Here is an 18,446-nt window from a genome sequence, read left to right as displayed (position 1 = left end):
ACAAACAAAAGGACAACATGGCACCAAAACCAATCAGCATAACATAGAAATCAGAACTAGAAAACTGACCTGCCACCCCCGAGGAACTAGTCTCGGTCTCAAACCCTGACTGCCCTAGAATAAACACTCGAGTTGGAATCGAGCTGTCTATCCTCTTTTTCTCAAGTTCTCTTAGCCTTGGGCAATCCTTTTTTAAATGCCCAACTATGCCACAAGCAAAACATGACCTTGCTCAGCATTCTCCCAAATGACGCCTCTTGCACCGCGTGCATATTGGACGGGTCTTCCAGCTTTCATTCTTACTTGCTCCAATAAGTGGAGATACCACTATCTGAGCTCCGTGCTCCCTGGCAATCTTCTTCTCATCTTTTATGCTCTCAACAGCAAGAGCCTTCTCTACCACCTGAGCATAGGTAGATACCTCATGCACTGGGGCAACTCTAATGCCCTGAGCTATTTCAGGATTCAATCCCTGAACAAACTTTTCCTTCCGAGCTATATCTGTGGGTACCATATCAAAGGCAAACTTGGCCAACCCATCAAATTTATTAACATACTCGGCTACCGTTGCCTTACCCTGAACAAGATTCAGAAACTCATTCATCTTAGCGGTCTTAGCTGCATCACAGTAATACTTCTCATTAAACAGCTGCCTAAACTATTTCCAATCCATCACAGCTGTATCTCGTGTTTGGGATACTACCTCCCACCATGTCCGGGCATCACCCTGCAATACATATGTCGCACAGATCACCCTATCGTGACCTACCAGCCCCATACTGTCAAGAATGGAACTGATCATGCCCATCCATTGCTCAGCTCCGAATGGATCTAGGCCTCCCTCGAAGACTGGAGGGTAATATTCCTGGAATCTTCCGTAGAGAAATTCCCACCTACTCTCAACCCTAGGCTGAGCCAAAACTGGTGCCACTCCTGGCACAACAAAGGAAGAGGTGCTCCCCAACAGATTCTGTTGTTGCTTCAAACACCTAATCTCTTCCTCATGCCTCTGCAATCTTAATTGCAAATCTGCAAGCATCTGCTGAAAATTCATAGGTGCAGATGAAGAACTAATACCCTGGATGTAACTCCCAACCTCATTATAACCCCCACCAGGCCTCATTATCTACCTTGAATATAAACTTGCTGATTGAATCTGCAGTCAATAACTTAACCCATTAATCATGATGAGCATATCAAAAGCTTTCCCCCACGGAATAAATCTTACCACCCCACAATCACAAACCAATTGCAATGCTAAGAACATGCCCATAACATTCATACATCGATCATAATCCCTGCTCCTCAAATATTCATACCATGCCTCCAACTCCAACATGCAAATATCACAATTATATACTCACAGAGCAGGTAATCACATAATCACATCCACATATATATTCACGGAGCATATAATCATATAGTCAAGAGCCCAGCTCTATCAGAATATCATGCTCCCTAATGCAATGTGCAGGTAAAGCATTTACATTCTATTTAAGCAGCTAAGCACATAACTACAGAAATAGTTACCATTCCATGAGTGGAGCTATCTTCAGTAACGAGTGTACATGCCCAGCTTGTCTTCAGGAACCATAAACCTTGGCTCACTCTGATACCAAGTTGTAACGCCCTAAACTCCAAGGACCGTTACGGTGTGCCTTGTAAATAGTGGTAAACTCGCTAATCGAGTCATTTGGCCAAAATCATGAAACTAAGTATGATTAGTGGTTTAGGGATTAAAATTTTTGGTTAAGATGTAACGTTTCATTAGAACATTTAATATATACATTGGAATCCCAAAAAATATATAATTTAAAAGGTCTATTACAAGAAAATATTTACAACCAGCCGATCTAGGCGGCAAAACAGGGTTTAACCCTAGTTCCTCTTCAAACCTCGGCCGTGGTGGTCGAGCAGCTGCATATGTACACCTCATCACCTAAGCTCTCCAACTCAAAGATGGTCCAGCTTTCTTTTTCCTTTACCTGCACCACATAGCACCCGTGAGCCGAAGCCCAGCAAGAAAACTTAATATGCTCATGAACAGTAATAACATGTCATCAAGTCATAAGGCACACGCCTAGCAGATATAACCCTATTCCAGCAGGCAATTGAGTTCACGTAATGTTGAGTATAACACAACAACCAATGATCATAATAATCATCCAGGAACTTCAGTCCACACAAATAGGTGACAGTCGCAAAAGTCACTAAGTTGGGTCTAGCTCCCTTTAGCCTTGTGACGATAGGGTCTCCGGGGCTTAATAGATAAGTGAACTTTTATTAGTTCGAGCAGGATAGGTGCATGGTGACTAGTCACCAGCATAACCTTCCTCATGACCATAGAGTCATAACCCTGGAACATCGCTCCCTAGCCATGTGACGAGCAGTCACCGGGGCCTTAAGCCCTGGCTCTAGTAACTAGTCTTAGACCAGACAAGCGCTTATAAGTTCATCGACCTTAGGGTCGGTCCAGCATTAATGCCTTAGAGCCATTCAATGCTGATATCGATTAGATCTAATCTTCATTTGGCTCGGCGTTCATGACGCTATGCCATTTCTGACTCTTAGGTCAGTATCCCTGACTAGTCAGTGCCATATACAAGTAAGCAATGCCACCAAACATATATCACATATCCAGTATTCGAATACAAGGCATTCCACATGCTTACTTAACAATTACTAGTACCATTAGGATCATGCATAAACACAGAGGCTCAAGCTTTGAACATCTCATATTCAATAATCATAGCATGCCCTAACCACATGTTTCTCGTGCATCATATGCATCATATTTAACCACTTGACATGCCTCAACAATAATCATGCATGCCACATTTAATAATCCAACATGCATCAAGAACAACCATGCATGTCATACATATACACAAGGTGCAGTTTTCTTACCTCCGGTTCGAGCGAGAATTAGAACAAGAACGACCCTTGAGAACGATCGATCCTTTATCCTTTAGTGGCCACCTAGTCATAACCAAATACAATCTCCGATTAATGAAAATCAACCAAGATAGGGTCTTGACCTAAACCCCACTCTCGGGACCTCGAAACATGCCCACACGGTGAGTAGATTCGATCCCGGGCTTTTAGGATTGAAACCCCGAGCCAAAAACCTTTAAAAACACTCAAAACAGGGTTCTGAAGAAACAGGGTCGCGCTACAGCGCCACCCTCCTAGCACCCCAGCGCTATACTCAGAACCAAACCGCCCTAGCCTCCTCTACAGGTAGCGCTATAGCGCCCTACACTGGGCGTTGTAGCACTACCTTCAGCCAGCAAAATCCCAAAAATCTCCTCCTTCGATTCTCCCATTTCCAATCCAAATCAAAAGCTTCCAAACATCAAATTCAGTCCCAAATGAACCCAAATACCATCCTCACATGTCCCAAACATCACAACCCCAAGAACCCTAGCTAAAACTCCAACCAATTCCCAACTTTCCAACCCAAAAACCAACTGGAACTTAACTTGGAAAACAGAGCAAAAGCAAGAGTTCTAATGGCTAAAAACTCACCTCAATCTCAGCAACATACCCTCTTCAATGGTGGAGCATAACCCTAGCTTATCCCAGCTTGGTTCCTTGGCTTGATTCCTATAAAAAAAGCTTGAAAATTCAGAGAGAAATGATGTACGGGAGAAGGTAATTTTGGTGCTCTGTTTTGAGAAGGTTTCTACAGCTTTCTAAGCTTAAATGGCTAAAACAAATCCTTTAGGGTGAAAAGACCTAAATTCCCTTAGGTCTAAAATTAACCTTAACAGCCACCAAGGGTAAAACCGGTATTTCCCATCTATCTCGTTAGTCATAATTAACGCTCTCCAATTCCCGCTATTCTCACAAACACCAATAAATTATATCCCATTACCCTTTAATTCGTGGTAATGCTCTAATCATTAAACTCACCCCGAGACTCACCCCGAGCCCCGAACTTAATCCCGTTATGACTAGACCGAACACTTGCATTTCATGATCGTCTCATGCCGAAAGACTCGAACAAATCCACCTTATAATGTGGCTATATTAATTAATCACAAACATGCACCAAAATACACAATTATGCCCACAACGAGCCAAATTAACAAAATGCCCTTATAATTATAAATACTCCCATATGCATGCATTCATCATCATATTATAATATAATTCACATAAACATGCATATGATCATTAAGTGACATAATAAATCAATTATGGCCCTCCCGGCCTCCTAATCAAGGTCCTAAACCTTATTAGGAAATTCGGGGAATTACAGCTGTGACGCCATTATCTCAGCGACACTCTCTTGATTGGCCCTCAGAGCGGCCAATCCATCTTACAAGACCCCCAGTGTTGTCTTCAGGACCTCAAAGTCTTCTTCCTCCTCATCAAACTCCAAATGAGGTTCGTCTTCAGCCATGTTTGGTGGAGGAGGCTGGGATGGAGCGGCAGCAGCCTGTCCAATTTTCTTGGTAGTCTTTGCCATTAGTTTTTCTCGGATTCAAGCCTCTCAATGAAAGCACCAGAATGTTGACCCTACTTTTGTTCAACGACACGGAGTCTAGGAAACGACAAGAAAATGATATAGAGCTTGAAAATAATCTAATGGAAAGATAAATAACACAGGGATTTATAGTGGTTCGGCCCCAATGATTGGTAATAACCTACATCCACTTGATACTATTATTGATATTGAATTCCCAAGGTGTGATCAAAGAACAAGGGTTCCTGAGTTTCACAGACCTTAGAGGAAGAAAACAATACAGTGATGGATAATAGTAATATAATTTTCTAAGCATAAAAGATCGTTCGATCCCCTTCCTTGAGCTATCTCTTGTATATTTATAGGCTCAGGAAGAGTTACATGAATTAGGAAATAATATATATCATTAATGATCGGATCTGCAGGTCATAATGAAGAGATATTCTCAGATATCATGACAACTGTACAGATTTTTTCATAAATGAACGAACATATGACCAGGCTGGTCGTACACAAAATTTGATCTCGTCGTGCAGAAATAATGCTAGTAGATAGGCGAGCCGTATCTCTGCTACGTGTCCGCCACGTGTCAAATATTCTTGCCACGTCATCAACAACTGCTTTATGGATAAACAGTCTTCATTAGAATTTAGTTATTCCTTGAAAAAAAACATAAAATTGCCTATAATTGTTCTTAAAATTTCAATCATAAAACGCTTAGTATTGAGGATAATTGTGTAATATTAAAAATATGGTAAAAACTGATATTGTTCTGTCTAGAAAGATTGATTGTTAAATAAGATTTGTAATAGCGTTACCCCCCACACTTACCTGAGAACATCGGGGAGTTCTGTCTAGGCAATCGTCATTTTTCCTTGAACGGTACGAAGAGCTTGTTGAACAATCCCATCGACCCTAAAAAATTTATAGTAGGCACCCATGAGCAGACACCCATGACCTGTCGAGAATAGACTATTAGTGTTTAGATTTCACACTCGTTCTTTGTTAACTTTTTCTTGGTCATTTTTTAATCAATTACTTTTTAATATATATATCTTCTATATAATAAGTGTGTAGCTAACGGAAATTCTTGGTTTTAACAGTTTTTTATTTTTTTCGTTAACTTTAACAGAATAATCTTATATTAACGGTAGATTGTAAACATGACTCAAACTTAGATAAAAATAAATAAATAAACAAATTAAAATAAAATATTTTTTTAGATATTTTACAATAATAATTATTTAAAAATAATAAAACGTTGCATTTTATAACTTAAATAAAATTTAATTAAACTTAAACTTCACGTATTAGAATAATATCATATCAAAAAATAGAGAAATTGGTGAAAATAGCCTCTTTTTTTAAGTGGTTTTGCACTCTGGCCTACTTTTGATAATTTTTTGCAAAATGGCCTCTGTCTAAAATTCGACCAGTTGTCTAAATTTTTTGACCAGCTGTCTAAATTTTTCGACCACCTATCTAAATTTTCAACTAGCTGTCTAAATTATGAGAGATCATTTTGCAAATAATTATTAAAACTAGGCTAGAATGCAAAATGACTTTAAAAAATATGTCATTTTGCCAAGAATTAAATATATAATATAATCTACTATCAACTAGCAACAAACCTAAATTTAAAATCCACATATAATATTAATATGATATTAAATATATAATATATAATCTCTTGTTATCATTGCCAAATTCAAAAACTAGAACAAACATAAACTTAAACATAAAATAATTAATTAATTAAAATATGATATTTTTAATATATTTTATGATAATTTAAATAATTAAATCATATTTATTTAAAAATAATAATGACATATACGTATTATTTTTTTATCTTATAAATTTATGTGATAGTTTATTTTTTTATCAAGTGATTCTAACTCTTTTTCTTCATCAAATTCATCAAAAGACATTGCGAGATACATTAGAAGCTAAAAATAGTTTATGTATGTATATTATTGTCTACACTATCTTTTTCTATTCTTATTTTATTTCTGTTATTAATTTCTTTTTAAATATTATTGTATTTTGTATATATATATCATGTAGTCATGTAAATATATATATGTCAACGTTGTGTTTAGATATTATATATGTAGAGATTATTAATATAAATATTTATATATGCTGTAGAACTCTAATTCATTTTATTATATATATTTAAAAAATAAATAAAGTAATTTTTATTAAAATTATAAATAATATTTATAATTTTAAAATTAAACAAATTGCACACGTTAGTTATAACTAGTATTTATATATATATTATATTATTACGTAGTGCAGTGATTTTATTACCATTCAACCAAGAATATGGAAATAATAGTACTGTTCATTTGTTTTTCACTTCTTATTATATATATATTTTTTTATTTTTTTTGGGGATTTAGCTGATATTATTTAGAGCATGTGGTTAATAATAGGTCTGGTCTTGTCAATCTCTTTCGTTCCATCAACTTCGGCCAAGTACAGACATGATGATGAATCATGAATGCAATGCAATTCCAACTCATTATTTTTTAAATATATATATATTTAAAAATTTCCAATCAAATTTTATTTTATCCAACTTGTTTTTTAATATAAATATTTCACCTCTAACTTATAACACTTTCCAAAAAAAATTTATTTATTTACTAAATATTTTCTTATTGTATTTTATTTTTATTAATATTTTTTAGTTGTATTTATTTTCTATTTAAAATATTAATGTAATGCTAATATCATCATCAACATAAAAAAATTATAATAATATCACAATTAAATAATTAAAATTTAAATATTATAAACAAGTTTTCAAGAAATTTAAGATTTTCCTTTCTCCTTCACTAGGGTGTAGCCCGGGGACTTTTTCCTTGCTCATTTCTCTTCCGACCAATTCGTGACGGGGCTTTAGGTGGCTCTAACCAAGATGGTTGCAATTCTTTGTTGGTGCAGGTCAATGCTTTTGTCCCTTCACTGTGATTTCAAAGTTTTGATTCTCTCAGCCTTCCCTTGTAGTGGTTCACAAGTTTGGGATGGTGAGGGTAGGGTAGTGGTGGCAGGAGGTCGATAGATCGGTGTTGGTGCTCCTGTTTTGGATCCTTCTTGTTGGGATCTTAGGTTTGAGAACCAATGGTGGGTGCACGGTGTGGACCTGTCTTTGGCGGTCGGGAAGGGTTGGGTTTCGACTGCTTGTCTTAGACAAGGTGGGGCTTTGGGGTGGGTCGGATACTGAGAGGCTGAGATTGGGAAGTGGGGCTTTTGCTAGCTGTTTTTTTATGGCTATCGGGTTTATTTTTATGTTTTGCATATTTATTTTATGTGTGTTTGGTTTGTTTAATTCTACAGTCAAGAACCTTACTGATGAGGTTCGTGACTTTCATGACTGTATATCTATGTTGGAACTTCAATTATATCTGAATCTCGATGAACGAGAGAATATGCACTTAGTTTATGATTGTTCATTATCTACATCAATCTTCATTGGAACTAATAGATCATTGCTAATTTTTAATAATTAATATTAGAATTGATATGGCATTTCTTCATTCGAAACGAGGTCTTATTTAATTCACATTCGTTGGATGCTATATTATTAACGCTTATTAGCTAAATTTAGTTAAATTTTCATTATGAATTTTCATTCTTTTAAAAATTGTAACAATTTATTATTGATATTACTCATTTTAAGATGTTATATCAATTTGACTTTATTAATGAAAACTATCTATTTTCCACTAAAAAAAATTTAACACAAAAATATGATATAAATGTAACCAAAAGTTAAAAAAAATTCCAAATAGCTAGCTATTCATGGCTCTCCAATCCTAGCACTCTAATGGAAATGATCTTATAGTCTTTCGAATATGCCATAACTAAAAATCCTTCATGCTATACCTTCAATCTATTACATCAAAATAAAACAACTTTAATACTAATTTAGTGGAACTTTCACATCACATCACATCATTTCTATTTTTATTTTTAATGTATCACATCAAATTCTAAACAAAAAAGAATATTTTTTTTTCTTTTAATGATTCTCTGCACTTAATCTATTTAATGAGTAGAATACATATATATTAATTACTATATTATTTTTATAATTCATATAATTAGTTAATTAAAAATAATTCATAAAGAATATTATGCTTGATAATTTTTTATCAAGAATAAATAAATATTATATTTGATGTATAAAATAAAAGTACAAAAAATGTTCATGTAATTAACATAATAATAATAAAGTAATGATAACAAAATTAAATAATTACATTTTTTATGAAATCACTAAATGAATAGTATTGCTTCAAATATTAGTAGTAGATTTTGGAAAAAAGAAAAAGTTTTAAACTTCATTAGACATGACCTAATAATATAGAAAAATATTTAGGGTATATTTTAAGTGACTTAATAATAAATATCATATTATTAAGTAATTAGTTTTTTTTACTTACCGATCAATAAAAAAATACTAAGTAATCCGTGTTGTTACTCCTCCTCGACGAGCAACACTGTTCAATAATATGACTTTTATAAAATGCCAAATTGAAACCAAATCAAAGCACAGTAATTTTGTGGGGTAAGTTTGTTTAGACTTATCATTATTCTTGAGTATAGTATGGAATTTATCACGCATTAATGATAAACAAAGTAGCGGTAGGTATAACAAGTAATAATAATAATAATGATAAAGAGAAAAAAAAAAGTTTAAAAAGTTTGGCCTCATAATATATATTTTTTAAGCATAAAATGACAAAATATTTAATCCGAATGAGACTTCAGGTTTCTCTAAAACCATAACTTTTTCCATTACAGTTATGATTGTAAATTTAATTTAAATAATGAATAAACTTTAATCGTTCAACAACAAAGGAATCTTCTCCTCCATATTATAAAAACCATTATAGATATAAATATATATAAATTAAGGGGCTCGATCCCCACCTAAAGAAACGTGATGAAAATGAGTATAATAATAAGATAAAAGTATTGGCATGGCATTATTTTAGATCATATTTGAACTGTACATAGGAGTAGACCTATATAAGTTTTATATAATATATATATATATCATGCGTATGATTAAATAATTATGATTTTGGCTGTGAATGATTAAATCTAGTAAAAAATTTAACTTAATTAATTAGATAAAGAGACGTTAAGAATCCACGAGTAATTGAAAAACATTTTCATGCAGACCAAGAAGAAAAAGCTATGGAGATTTGATCAAAGAGTCTAACCTTTTTTTTGTTCTTCCATTTTTTTAATCCTTAAGTTTTAGTGGAACATATTCATTTTCTTTTACACTTAATGCTTATATAAGTTTGTATTATTATATGTTATCATTCTTCATATCCCAATGTCATTTATTGGTTATTTCAAAACATGTGCGATGCTAGTTGATGCCCATTCTTACAATATATAATTTTGGATCTGTCTTGTATAATTTTAATTTGGTTTTATGTAATTTTATTTTTATTTTTAAGACTTGAACCAGGCTTTTCTTCTAGCAATTTTTATGCAAGTACTGTAGAAAAAGACTTGGATGTTGAGAGAGCAAATTGCATGTATAAACATTTAAGGTATTATTGTTTCGTACTTTAAGCTTAATTTTATATAAGCTTCTAATAATTAACAATCATGTAATAAGTTCAATTATTTTTTATCGTGAGCGAAATCTAAATGAGTATATTATATAGAGTAACTAAATGATTTATAACTTTTTAAACTTTGTATTTTGTTCTATTATTTGTTTAGACCGCCCTGTGTTTTGACAAATTATTTTGTAAAACTTGTGTTTTGTAAAATAGGTTAAATAAAATATTAAACTCGATTTTGGTTAAAAAAAAATTGAACAAAAATTATAAATAATTCACCAACCTAACAATTTAGAATAAAAACAAATTCGTTCTGCTTAATAATTGTGGTGTTTTATTTATTTATTTTTTCATCAAAATTAGATTGAACGGTCTATTTAAATTATTTTACAAAACATAAAATCTAAAAATAAATTTATCACAACTAATGAGACAAAAAAACCCAAAAAAAGATATAAATCCATAAATATAAAATAGGAAGGAAAAATCAGACTCAACCAAAATTGGATGGTCAAATCAAAGTGCTTAGGGTAATGATAGGAATGGAGAGAAAAATATGGAAAAATCACTTGGGGCATGTTGATAGAGAAGGAAAGTGATAGTAACTGAATTATTTTTTTAATCCAAAGTAGAAAAAAGTAGCAATTATCTTCTTTTAAAAGGAAAAAAAAATTGACTCCAAGTCTATACAAGTCAAGTCTGAAACTGATCAGAGAGAGAGAGAGAGAATGAATGGTAGCCTTTCACAATGTCTTGACATAGAGATTTGCATTATTGGAGGGTCCCCACAATGGATATGGTTTCATCCAGAATGGGGGAGATGGATAGATAGAAAGATAGATATGTCATCAAACTCTGGATTGAAGCAATAAGCCATTCAATCCCAGAGAGCTAAACCCTACCCTGACCATACTGCCAGGTGCCAGATGTACAAAAAGTGTCAGAAACTCAACTCAGAACAATGATTCAACATGTGAAAAACGTTAACTCAACTCAACAGTTCCTCCTATATCCAAAGTTAGATTAAAGAGTAGAATACTAGAATCATCCTCACTTTTATTACAAACAACTCTCTGTTACTTTATTTATTAAGTTTTCAGGTCCATAAAAAAACTACATATTTGACTGGCCAACTCGAACTTGGACTCTATGCCATGAAGTGTTGAGTATGCCCCTTAAGTTCCAAATGTCCTCGACATTTTCTGGTTGGACATTTGCTGCTGAGTCCACCTGCTCATTTACCACAAAAGACAAGGGAGTTGTAATAACACAAATGATAATCCAAAAACAACAGCAATACTACAAAGTGTAGCAGTTGATAGAAAATGACTTCTTTTGTAATTGTTCTTTTAATGGATTTTAGTGTGTGTGCGTGTCAATCAATGCACGTGAGGTGACCAACAACAAGAGTACACCTCAATTGTCAAACACGTGGATAGTGTAGGAATCAGACAGCTCTATCTTAAATTCATTTTATCTAACATTTCTACAATGAGATGTTAATTTATTATCAGTTGTCAACAACTTTTTCATGTACTTTCTTCAACTTAATGAGAGAGAGAGAGAGAGTTGTCCGCCGAAAATTTCATTAAATATATATACTACATACACAAGTGAAGAAGCCAGAAAACGTAACATCAGGCTCCTAAAGATGATGCTTTTGTTAGTGTCAAGCACTAGCTTACAAATGTTAAGCATTAGGATGATGTGAAGAAAGAAACTAAGGGTAGGTAAAAGGCTTGGTTGATGCATGCACCTTATCCAGATGAGGATAAAACTGATGGGGGTTTCATTGTGTCACTGATCTTGACATCTTAAGATCTATAATATAATCTAAATAGCAGTTCATAAACATTGACACATACACAATATATAAAAAAAGATTGCATTAAGTTAGAGTTTCTCGAGTGATCACGTGTGGACACCTGTTTGAATTGTGGTTAAAAGTTTTCATTTTGCTAAAAGAAAAATAGAGAAAATGGTTGTGGCTGTGTGAGTGTAAGGTTGTAATAAAGACACTTTTGTGAAAGTGAAATGATATAAGCAATAATGGCCATGTCGGCCAAAAGCCCACCATCCCAGTTGATGGATTCAGACCAACTGTTTTTCACTATTTGTCATGATTTGAGTCGTGCACTTTAAATGACATTCCATATACTAAACCGTCATTCATGACGTACACTAAGATTTTTTTAATATTGATATGGGGTGTGTGCGTGTGTAGTCATAATAAGAGAAATATTTTTAGGATAACATATCAAATGATTATGCAATGCAATCTACCATACTTTAACTATGCCATTGAAAATGCATGTTCTAGAGAATTCAATTAGAAAAATAATATGTCACATACCGCTTTGGCAACAATCTCTGTATTGCTTTGGACATCAGCCGTGGCCTCAAAAAGCACCCAAGCCCATTTGTCACAGCTCTCATCATCTGAAACATAAGGGATCCCAGGCTTCTGGTATCTAGAGGCCTCTACCCAAGTTTTCCCACCATCAAAAGACACATCTACCCTTTCAATGCCACGACCACCTCCTGAGGCAGCATATCCACTCACTGTTACCTGAACCAACCAGAATATAGATAAACTATTAAGATGTCCACTTCCACCACCTGGTGCATAGTCAGCATCTTAAACTCTTTAAATTGGAGTTTGGTGTATAGATAAGAAGGAACATCTCTAACTTATCTCATACAAATATTTTACAACATTAAATATTCCAATGCAAGTGGTTGCTATACCATAAGTGGCTCATAATCCTCCAACAAGGACCTTCTTAATATAATAATGATAATGATACTGTCATGCTGAAATGAATATTTTTATATGTATAAAAGAATGAGTTAGAACCTGTAAAATTGGCTTAATACTAACCTTTCCAGGCTTTACTGCAGTAGCATCCTCTAAAGAACAAATTACACACTGTCAATCAGCAAAGTTATAAATCAGAAAAAGTATACATTTTAAAAAATAAATTTAACAGTACTTGAAAGATCCTAATCTAGTCTATGGATAAAATTGCATGATGACTAATTTGCTTTTCCTTTTTCTCCCACAATATGTTTCTACTAAAGCTCCTTAGATGCAAGTAAAGTCAAACCTGCACTTTCCTTTCACTCAATCAATATTTCGACTATAATTTTTGCCAGAACTTGAACAAAAACAAGATGTATTTGGATATTAGCACACATGTTATTTGTAAAAAAATCAAATGATCAAGAAGTACCACATGTCAATACCTGCACAGGGAAATCCATTTGTGGTCTCCTAGTATTCCAGTTAATGTTGTCCCAATTCACTGATGGCGGAAACATTTTGTAGTCTTTTTGCGTAAAGAAACCCTGTAGTGTTGAATGCAAATTGAATAACATAAGAATGTATGCCAACAAATAAAATAATAAAAAAAAATGAACCTTTAAGAAAGAGTATTGCTAAGGGGCTACAATGATGCCTAACACCTCTTAACATGGCATACCAATACAATTTAGTATCGGGTCCTACATATTTTAATTTAAAATAAAAATATATGAAACTCGATACTTAATTGCACCAATCAATACTAAGGTGGTGTTGGGCACCATAGTGCCCTATAGCAATGCTCTTTAAGATAAGAAAACATTTCCAAACCTGGCATTCTTCTGCAGTCACAGTTATAGAATCAAGCCATTTGACAGAGCGTGCACCAATAACACCAGGGACAACAACACGCAATGGATATCCATGATCCCTATTCAGAGGCTTTGGGATGATAAAAACTAATCAGATAACAACATGCTGAAAAATTGTGTTCCAAAAGAAAAACATGGATAAAATAATGCAGCCGATATATTTTCAAGTTGCACAGAAAACTTTAGCAGCTTAAAGAGGAGTGCAAATGTTTAATTACCAACGTTCTCAAAACTCACAGTTCCACCTATTCTAAACCTACGTTTAGTTACCAATATTCTCACAACACAAATTTCTTACGGTGGGAAAATGTTGGTTCTTATGATCTTTAGAACTAGTCTTTGTAATGTAAAAAAACAAAGTAGATAGGTTTCCCTTCTAAAGAAACAGCTGTGCATCCATGGTATGGGAGAGGGCATTTTGATCTATCTTTACAAGGCTCCACGTTTCTTAGAAAGTGAGCATGTCTGTGCTATGTTAACTAGCCTTGTCAATTTTTTCAAAGTGACAAAAAGGACGTGTGAGCTTTGAATATATTTAGTAGAAAAAAAATTCAGCATGTAATCGAGGATGCAAAAAGTAAAGTTTAGTGGTTCAAATTGATCAAACAATTTTACAATAGACAAGCATGCAATTTACTTCCAGCTGAGCACATTATAGTTACCTCTCCATTCATCTCATAAGCGAGTAAAACATCTGCCTCAGGATTTGTAGCCTGAATTAGTGGAATAGATGCTGTATAAGGGCCTCCATTTTCCTCCTATATTGATTGACAATTACAGAAAACGTCGTAAGAGGAAATCACATTCATAAAACATTAAGGGACATAGAGAAAAAGAATCAAACTGATTCTTAGAAGACCAAGGTTGTACCTTACACCTATCAACACTAACAAACTCAACATGTTTGCCCCCTGATTTACTAGAGCTTGACAACTTGGGTATTCCAACAAGTTCCAGAACATCAGCCAATCTGGCACCTCCCCAAACAGCTGACAGGGATTAAAAAATGAAAAGGAAAAAAAATTATCAGCTGAATGATCTTCTTGCTTCAGCAATTTTCATTAAAATATGATCGAGAATTCTTCAAGCAAGAGAGATCATTTGAAACTATAGAGAGATGTTATACATTTAACATTCTAGAATAATTATGTTTAAGGTACACCATAAAGTCATAGCAGGCACAATTACATCTCATCTTTGCTAAAGTTATTACCTAAGAACCAATTTTGTTATTTCTTTTTTAAATATACATTTATGAGGATTTAAACCTTGGACCACTAACTCACCCACCTACTTTGAGCAAACCTCAAAAGGCATGAAACTTATTTATTCACTTTTGATGTGTTGGCATCCCCAAAATATCTGATATAAAATCCATATTTTGACAAGCTTCCCATAACATGGGAAACATATAAAGAAACTTTAGAAGAATAAAGTGAAACACATAATACTATTGAGACAGGCAATTACATTTTGGAAAATCGATATGTATCCCTTAGTGATATTTGTTCACTCTAATATCACTCCTTTTGCAATATCGACAGGTATTAAACCATTCCAAAGCTTTAGCCTAGCTTTCCTTCACACCCAGAATTAATAACAACAACACATTGTAGAAAGTTAAAAAAGGATTCATAGTCAAGTAACTGACCGTTTCCTATAGCAGAGACACCCCAGCCAACTCCCTTCACCGCTCTAGTCTTGCTCATAGCTGTTCTTCTATTACCTGCACACTGGATAATCCATAACAGAGTTAACGGTCTAACTGCAGTTTAAAAACAATCTAAACTCAGCTAAGTGGCAAAACAAAAATAACATAACCAAAAACTAAATGTAAAGTAGAACAAAACCTGCAATGTAGCAGTGACATCATACTTGGGAAGCATTCTGGTACAAAGAATAGAGTGTAAAATATCATTGTGCTTTGCAAATTAGTAATTTCCATCAAGCCTAAACAAAGTACATAATAACAACAGAATTGCCAATTCAAACCTGATATCCTTCATAGACAAGTTTTTGGGGTTTTCTACCAAACCAGATACTGAAACAGAATATCTGCTTCTCCAAACATGATACCAAAATCAGGTAATATGAATTGGCATCAATCAATTTGAAAAATATTAAATAAAGAAGATTAAACCTTTCAATGTCATCAACAACAGGAATTGGGCCATGATTTCTCTTGTAGAACAAATCAACGGGAGTGACATAGGAGCGAAACAAAGCCGAACGAGGTGGCTCTGCATTGAAAGGCTCCTGTACCCAACAAAAAAAAAGTAAGCTTTTTGATAAGTTCCGTATCAAAATAACTTCCCTCTTTTTGGGTCTAAATCTAATTCACAGTTCATCTCACACCAAACATACCAATTTCACTTTCATCCAATTACCCAGAATCGCAGATAGTCATACACACACATACACATATTTATATACAAAGAGCAAAGCTTTTTCTAGTAGAAAAGGGAAAAGATTAACCTTGGAATTGATTTGGAGGCATGGATGTCGTGGTGGCTCTTTCGAATAATCGGAGGGACCTGTAACGCCGGGCATTTTTCGACCGCCCAAGCACTGGTCTGCGCAGAGAAAGAGAGAGAGTTGAGAGAGATGGTGGTGACGAAGGTGAAATGTAAGGAAGCGAATAAGAATAATAAAAAGACAAAACCAAATATCAAAATCTTTGATTACTACGTCCGACCGCAGTATTGTGACGAAAATAGTGGTTTTCAGTGGCGAGTGACTCTCTCACTTCGAGGTACAGAATCGGTCTCTGCGTCTATCTTTTTCTTTTACCTTAAAAAAAAATGTTGCACAAAAAGACAAACTTTTTTTTTTGGTTGGTTGTCAATTTATTGACATGAGAAGTGGTATTATAAAAAGAATACAACTTTCTTTGAAATATCGATTTAGAACAAGGAAAACTATGAAAAGTGGCTTTTTTATTTCAGTCTTTCTAAGTTTTGGTAGAAAGTTGTTTGTTATTTTCTATAAATTTGTACAAAATTGATCTTTTTTCTTCTTGGTGTGCTGCAGAGAAAAGACAAAAGGACGGCTTGTTTGATGGTGCTCTAACTCTTTCTTAATCAATTCTTAACAAACCAAAATCAACCTTGCAAAAATAGTAAAGATAAACACTTGAAAAAAAATTAAAATTCAGTGGCTTAAAACTTGCAAACGAGTGCGTACCCAGGTCGTGAAGCTTGGGTTGAATGTGGTTTTTGCATGTTTGTTACTATGTTTCAGTTAGTTTGGGCGATGCCCACTAATTGTTTGATGATTTGTTCCCAGTAGCATTTTGAAGATTTCTGGGAATAACCATAATTTGGGTTGATCGATCGAGCTCTTTCTTTCTTCTGTGTTGTCACCTGACAGTGGGACCGGTTTCGATGGCTTGAAGTTTGTTTGACTCTTGGGAGAAAGGAACACTGCTGTAGTTGGTATGAGTTATTTTTCCTTCTAAATACTCAAGTTATACCATGCTAATATGTTGCATTTAATTGCAATTAAAGTGTTGTGGGGTTCTTCTATTAAAAAAACTGTTATTGGGTTATGAAATAGCTTTATTGTGAAGTGCTTCTTTTGGTAGCAAATGATACATAATTTTATATGGGAAATTTGAGTTATAATGCAATAAGTGACACTACATTTAAAAAATACTCTATCCCTATAATGACTCTCGTTTTGGTGCTACTAATGACATTACTACCCAAAATACCCCTGGCATAATTTTCTCAAACTCTCTGTATTCTCTCCCAAATTCCCAAACCAAGCAAATTTTGAAATCGATAGGCCTCGATTGAATCCGTAGAACCCAACCTTCATCGTCTTCCACGACCACGAACAAGGGCTACAAAGGGTCGGAGTTGACGATCGGAGAAGGGAAAGGAGAAAACGTCGAGCAAGCCGACCAAACTTTTAGGAAACAACCCCAAAGAAAGCGAAGGTGAGGGATTTCGTTTTTAATCTGTAATATGTGTATGTGCCTGGTTTTTTTTGTTGATTTTGTTCATAGGATAGATCGGGGCTAGGGAATAAAGAAATCTGGGTTTTTTTCGATATTTTTCATGCAACTCGATAGAAATCGATAAGACTCGATAGTGCATGATAGGGACTGGATTTGACTGTGCCTCGATAGGCCTCAATGGAAGTTGATAGGAATCGATGAAATTTTAAGCTTATAGAAATTTTAGCATATATCTCGATAGGAATCGACAGGACTCGATGATACGGGGCTTTGGGATTTTTACGACCTACCTCGATAGGACTCGATGATACGGGGCTTTTGGGATGTTTAGGGTATATCTCGATAGGACTCGATACTACGAGACTTTGGGATATTTTAGGCCTTACCTCGATAGGCCTCGATAAGACTCGATAGTAACTCAATGATATTATTCTTTGTGATTTTTAGAACCTACCTCGATAGGCATCGATAGGACTCGATAGTAACTGCCTCGATAGTAACTGCCTCGATAGTGACCAAATTGTTTTACATTTTTAACTTTTTTTTTCCAAATGTCTGACCTTATTGTGCCGTTGGAGAAGCACTTTCCTGGTCGTGTCACTTATAGGGATAGTGCTTACTTGGATACCCTTATAGAGCAGTTTCAAAGGCATGGTCTTATTGAAAGGGCACAGGCATGCCTATTGGGACAGTTCTTTAAGGCGAAGCCGTTTAGTTTTTCTGGGGTTCTGCTACATCT

At 34.4% G+C, this 18,446-nt stretch overlaps 1 protein-coding gene across 4 annotated transcripts; it reads right to left on the bottom strand.

The window, feature by feature from the left end:
• Window positions 1-11,014: 11,014 nt before the first annotated feature.
• LOC133817080 (sulfite oxidase) lies at window positions 11,015-16,675 on the bottom strand. Of its 4 annotated transcripts, none has more exons than XM_062249469.1 (13): window positions 16,409-16,675; window positions 16,222-16,319; window positions 15,887-16,002; window positions 15,739-15,801; window positions 15,597-15,633; window positions 15,398-15,479; window positions 14,617-14,735; window positions 14,409-14,504; window positions 13,706-13,816; window positions 13,318-13,419; window positions 12,953-13,000; window positions 12,425-12,640; window positions 11,015-11,301 (listed from the first exon to the last, which is right to left on the bottom strand). In XM_062249469.1, the coding sequence occupies exons 2-13, from the start codon at window positions 16,294-16,296 to the stop codon at window positions 11,185-11,187; spliced, it is 1,182 nt and encodes a 393-aa protein (XP_062105453.1). In that variant the 5' UTR covers window positions 16,297-16,319; window positions 16,409-16,675; the 3' UTR covers window positions 11,015-11,184. The 4 variants fall into 4 exon arrangements, with proteins under 4 accessions (XP_062105453.1, XP_062105452.1, XP_062105451.1 ...); XM_062249468.1 differs by having other exon boundaries at window positions 16,432-16,675; XM_062249467.1 differs by having other exon boundaries at window positions 16,435-16,675.
• Between the last annotated feature and the right edge of the window lie 1,771 nt (window positions 16,676-18,446).

Source organism: Humulus lupulus, chromosome 2 (assembly GCF_963169125.1).
Source record: "Humulus lupulus chromosome 2, drHumLupu1.1, whole genome shotgun sequence".
In the NCBI taxonomy this organism is placed as follows: domain Eukaryota; kingdom Viridiplantae; phylum Streptophyta; class Magnoliopsida; order Rosales; family Cannabaceae; genus Humulus; species Humulus lupulus.
Note: the sequence above shows the minus strand (reverse complement) of the source record. Positions and strands in the feature narration are given on the sequence as shown.